The following is a 6000-nucleotide window of genomic DNA, read 5'->3' as shown; positions in this document are numbered from 1 at the left end:
TGAGAACCCCTCTTTTCACCCTTTTCACCCTAGTACTATAGATACTCAGTTTCCTGCTTCTTTAAATAACGTACGGTTTATTGTTCAACCCAGCCAACTTTAACAATGAAACACATTGGGATAACATAGGACAACACTCCGGTGTAACGAACCCGTAATATAACAAGCACAATTTTTGAGTCCCTTGATAACTCCTCGTATCGCGATATTGCTTTACTATCGAGGAGGTGATCTGGTCACCCATACCCCTACCCCACACCTCAGGAGCATGGCAAAGTGAAAGGAAAAAAAAGAAACAGATCTAGCCTAAAGGTTTGAAACTGATCCAATGCAATCTGAAACCCGAAAAAGGTCAAAGAAAGGTTAGAGCTCAGCGCAAACAAACACTGTGTTTTTGTCTGCCTTTGAGCACACAGGACAAGTTTAATTTTGCTCAATATTCAAGACTTTTGTCAGAGATTGATAATTCTCGTAGCCTCTCCGGACGGCATTATGGCTGAGATATCAAAGACTCGCCCCGTTTCCAACACGGTGATGTTTTCATCGATATTTCTCTCCGTTATTTGCTTCGCGGGATTGATTCACGTCGAGATCGAACTTCACGTTCATCGACAAATGCTTCAAGTCTTGAATCAACAAAGAGAAGAAAAGATCGAGCTACGAAACACAGCAAACGACGAAAATGAGTCTGTGATGAAAATGCTACACAGTGATTCAAACAGAGGTGAGTTATTCGTGATCGAGAAAATAGTTATATAGAGGAGTAATTTTATTTACCTAAAAAAGCTACAGCTGAAACTAAGGAAGTTGAAACATGACTCCTGTGAATCGCCATCCCGTGTTCTTATTTTGGGAGAAATAATTTCGAGTATTCTAGCGCCCCTATATTCTAGTAAAAACTAATGCACAGCAAAGTTGAAGTGTTCTAACAGTTTCTAATTGCGTTTTACATCTAAAATAAATAAACTTCTATTGTAAGACGGTATCAAAAAATATGCTATTGGAAAGTAATCCTTTCAGCATTAATAGATATAACATACGTCTTCCTTTAAAGATAATACCGATGACGAAAATTCGATGTTGCTATGGGACCTATGGCTGAAGGCCTACCCCGGGAAGCCAATTCAGTACTTCTTTAGTGAGGCAAAATCATTAAGAATAACATTCAGTGACATTTTTTTGCGTGACACAGTTAGCCTACAGAAAAATTAGAAGACAGACAGGTATTTAATTAGTGATAATTTATCTTTTTTCAACACCTGTGGGCATTTTTTAAGTCTATTTTATAGCACTTTTACTACTCGCACTGTTTTACAGTACAAGCCTTACCGTTAGTTTGATTCTCTACCAATTTTGAAAGAAATTAAATCAGGCGGTATCAATTTGAATAAGTTTTTATCTCGATTTATCATGAAGGTCTTGTTAACCTTTTCATATTGAAAGTCACTGTCTTCCTCTTTAACAACAATAACATTTATAATGCGCAAATTCCATGAGATGTTCAAAAGCGCATGACAAGATTTAAAACGGAAAAAAGGATAAAGAGCTAAAATTACAATTTAAAGTAAACTTACAATAATTAACAATTATTCGCCGAAGGTGAAGTGATTATTCAACAATAATCACTGAGCCTAAGGCGAATAATTGTTTTAGTATAATTTTTAGAGGTGATCATCAAGAACTTAAAAAAATAACGATAGCAAACAAGAAAACAGCAAACACAAGTGTTCGCTTGCATACGGTGTAAACCAGTATGCAATTCATCGAATACAATCAGAATTTATTTAGTTAAAGCAATAAAACGGAACAAAACAAACACTATGAGAAAGATTGATGTCCGGTACCTTTGTATGATTGTTGAAGACTTCTAAGTGAATGTGGGAATCCTCTCGAAAATGAGTAGCTCCGGTGAGAAGAGAACTAAATAATGTTTGCTCAATCGATCTGACTGAGTTTCTCATCGATCGTCAAAACCGCCGTGTTTACGATCATTTCTAATGCCTTGAGAACCATCTCTTGAAAATATTTTTGGTCCAAAAGCCTTGGTAGTTAATTTGAAAAATTCCCAGTGTTTTTTAAATATCCAGGACTTGGACTGGTTCTTTCAAATCAAAGAAATTTTCATTCAGCAAAAGCGGCCATGTTTACTTGCCTGGATGTCAAAGGTGGCGTGGCTAAGTAACCAAGCCTTCAAAGCTATAATCACCTCGCGCGGGGTGAATATAGCCTCATAAGCTGAGCTTCTCGACCAATCAGAATGCTTCAATTCTTATAATCACCTCTGAAATTATACTAATAATTAATAATTAATAACAATTAAATAGTATAATAAATTAATAATAATTAAATAGTAATAAAATAAAAACAACTACGATAAAAATGCTTGACGTGAAAGGTTGGTTTTTAGCTTGGCTTTAAAAATACTAACGATGCTGGCGCTTCTTATGTCAAATGGTAGCACATTCCATAGTTTCGTTGCAGCACAGGTAAAAGAGTTTGACAGTGCACAGAAAGATAAACTCATGTAATTCCTCTGTGCATTGTCAAATTAAACCATTTGGTACGTAACCGAAGCTCTGAAAAGTCCATTTAGTAGACTGAGTGAAACATCAACTAAGTCATTCTGTGATGTTCCTTGCAGGAATACACATTCGTAACAAACGCCACGTGCCGGAAACAACAGACAAGAAAACGAATTCCAGCGAAACCATCGATCGTGACGACATCAGAAGACTGCAACTTGCCTGGAGTAGCTTGGCCTGCAATGTCAACTGCCCCAAAAGCATCAGGGGACGGCGAGGCAGGCCTGGTCCCAGAGGCTCTCCAGGTAAACATGGACCGCCCGGGCCGCAAGGACCACAGGGACCTAAAGGAAACCAAGGTACTCAGGGAATTCAGGGAGCTCCTGGACCAAAAGGCGACCAAGGCCCCCAAGGGCCTAAGGGTGATCCTGGTAAATCTATCTCAGCCCCTTCAATTGTGGCACCTCCAAAGTCCATGGTGGTAAACGAAACTGGTACAGCCTCGTTCCAGTGCGAGGCTGAAGGTAACCCTGAACCTAAAGTCACGTGGCTGAAGCAGAATTCCAGTCTTGTCGCGGACAAACGAGTTGTACCGTCACGTGGTGGTCTGATGATTACAGATGTGACGTCACAAGATGAAGGAATGTACACTTGTGTAGCAAGAAATATTCTTGGAGAAATGACGTCATCGGCTACATTATCTGTTCAGGGTGAGTATTTCATAAGTAGAAATTTGTGGGAAACTATCGTCCGTATGCGATATAAAATTGAAACAACTCATAAGAACATGGCGGTTGATGTTTCTTGCTTGTTTTCACGTCGTTAGAGTAAATACAAATAAGATACCAGTAGGTCGTAAAGTATGATCGTCCGGGTGAGAGTAGTTCTGAGAAGAACTGTTGTTGGTGACTGACGTTTCGACAACCTGAGCGGAAGTCATCTTCAGAGTCACAACAGTTCTTCTCAGAACTACTCTTACCCGGACGATCATACTTTACGACCTACTGATACTCCTGGGTTCAAACCATTCACTAAATAAGATACCATAACGACTCAGTAGCAACAATTAAATGCAAGCGATCGCGATAGACAGGACATTGTCCGGAATGCACAGGCCAAGTCCCCTTATTTTCTCTTTCACAGGCTAGGCAAACAAGCTAATACCATTTGAACATGTATCAGGCAAGAAAGTAAGCGCATAGCATATTTCCTGTGTAAATGTGTACATTAAATTGGACGCGCGCCAGACCACCAAAGTGCTGTCATAAAAAAAACGGCAAAACCCTCCCTTTGTGTTTATTAAATTTGTCCGTGTTCTCAATTTTCCGTTCAAATTCGTAGAACCGATTGAGATTAACTGTGGAAAATAAGTAAATGGAATAAAACAGTGCGACAACCAAGTGCGGAAATAAATAATAAAAACACTGTGACAACACCTACAGTACTAAAACACAGATTTGAATTTAAGATTAAGGTGTACAATCACCTAGAATATCAAAACACGATTGCTTTAGAAATGTAGCTATATGTTCTACACTCTTCCAAAACAGCTTCTTTAGTCAATTAAAGCACGCCTAGAATCCAAACTGGTTTCATAATAAACACTTGTTGAATCTGATGATGACATCTGATTTTTATTTAATCTAGTTGGCGCGGCGATCACTCACAAACCCTCATCAGTCGTCGTTGAAGAAGGACAGAACGTGAGCCTGCTCTGTCAAGCAACTGGTCAGCCGACACCAACGGTCACGTGGCGTAAGTTGTATGGCAACACACCAAAAGACAGAAGCACTATCGAGAATGGAAAACTGAGCATAGCAAATGTCATAAGAAGCGAAGGAGGAGATTACGTATGCCTGGCAAAGAATCTTCTTAATGAAGATTCAGCCTTGGTACAAGTTATTGTGCTTGAGACACTTAAGTTTAAATCACTTCCTCCCCGTAAAAGTTTACGATTGACCTCTAGTAATGTGTTACTCACTTGCTCAGCACAAGGAGCAAGAGAGATTGTTTGGCAGCGTGCAAGCCAGGGTCTTCCACCCAATCATATCCTTTATTCAAACGGATCTCTGCTCCTTAAAAAGGTTTCGCCAAACTATGCCGGGTCCTATACTTGCGTCGCGAGAAATTTACACCGTTCTATAAAAGCGAATACGTTGCTAGAGGTTCGGAAGCCGGTGTCTTGCAGTGAAATTAAATCAAATGACAAGGGAATAATTTCAGGTAACTATATGATTGATCCTGATGGCAAAGGAGGCGTGACTCACTTCAGTGTGTACTGTGACATGAGTGACAAGGGCGGTGTTGGCGTGACGATCATAAGTCACGACAGTGAGAGCAGAACCCATGTCGGTCCATATGGATGTAGTGGTGCAGGATGTTACAGTAAAGATGTGCGATACACTGGAGTCAGCACTGCTCAGCTGGTAGCACTAACTCGAGCCTCACAGAACTGTGAACAGTTTATCAAGTTTGAGTGTAATAATGACGTGGCGTTTATTGAGGACAGTTATGCTTGGTGGGTGTCACGTGATGGAACACGGATGAACTACTGGGGCGGAGCTACAGGCCATGACAAGATGTGCGCATGCGGAGTAACAAACTCTTGTTCCAGAAGTGCCAAGTGTAATTGTCACGGAGGTTCTGGTGGTTGGAGAGAGGACAGTGGTCTGTTGACAGACAAGTCTGCTTTGCCCGTGACACAAATCATGCTGGGAGACTTGAATGGTTCACAAGAAGAAGGATATTATACTTTAGGGAAACTGAAGTGTTACGGTCAGGCGTGAGTGTACTGGTTTGAGCTCACTGCTGCTTTACGAAGCTTACAGACCTCTGCAAGTATAACTAAGAGAACTAATATATGATTGCATTTACATCATGCATACCTTTAATTTAACAAAGAAGAAAAACAGATCTAATCTTAGAAAGTTAACACTAAAATGATACAAATAGTATGGAATGAATAATGCTTTACGCTTTTGACTTAAACAGCATTTGTGCTAAAAGAACTTTTAAATTATCAGAAAAAAAAAAAACACTTGAAAATATATATCTTTGGAAAAATTAGACCGAACCAGTTTTTTGACCCAACACTGTATGTGACTGAATAAAGTCTTATCTGCAAGTGTTCTAACTTAATCAGGCACAGAAACTGAACAAAATAAAACAATAACACAAAGTCAGGATTAAAACTCTTTCAAGAGGGTTTTGATATTTGGATCAAATACAGTAATTACTATGGTATCCCTGTCAGCGGTCATCCGCATTGTAATACAGTAGAACCCCGGTAACTCGAACTCGGATGACTCGAACAACCCCACTAACTTTTAAGTCATTTTTACTCGGTTAAATTGAACTCGGATAACTCGAAAACCCCGCTAACTCGAACTAAATTTTGTTTCCCTTGATCAAAATTTTGGTCAAATTTACCTCGATAACTCGAATTCGGGTTCTTGCAACTCGCCACGGTTGCCCCTTG

The 6000-nt window shown here is 39.7% G+C and overlaps 1 protein-coding gene across 1 annotated transcript; it reads left to right on the top strand.

Annotated features, from left to right (window-relative positions):
- Positions 1–429: 429 nt before the first annotated feature.
- LOC144634943 (uncharacterized) lies at positions 430–5681 on the top strand. Its single transcript, XM_078493994.1, has 3 exons — positions 430–724; positions 2642–3232; positions 4170–5681. The coding sequence occupies exons 1-3, from the start codon at positions 493–495 to the stop codon at positions 5306–5308; spliced, it is 1962 nt and encodes a 653-aa protein (XP_078350120.1). The 5' UTR covers positions 430–492; the 3' UTR covers positions 5309–5681.
- Positions 5682–6000: the final 319 nt, after the last annotated feature.

This window comes from Oculina patagonica, chromosome 13 (assembly GCF_052425735.1).
Source record: "Oculina patagonica isolate OP01 chromosome 13, crgOcupat, whole genome shotgun sequence".
Taxonomy (NCBI): Eukaryota; Metazoa; Cnidaria; class Anthozoa; order Scleractinia; family Oculinidae; genus Oculina; species Oculina patagonica.
The sequence above is the reverse complement of the archived record's forward strand: the minus strand, read 5'-3'. Positions and strand labels throughout refer to the sequence as shown.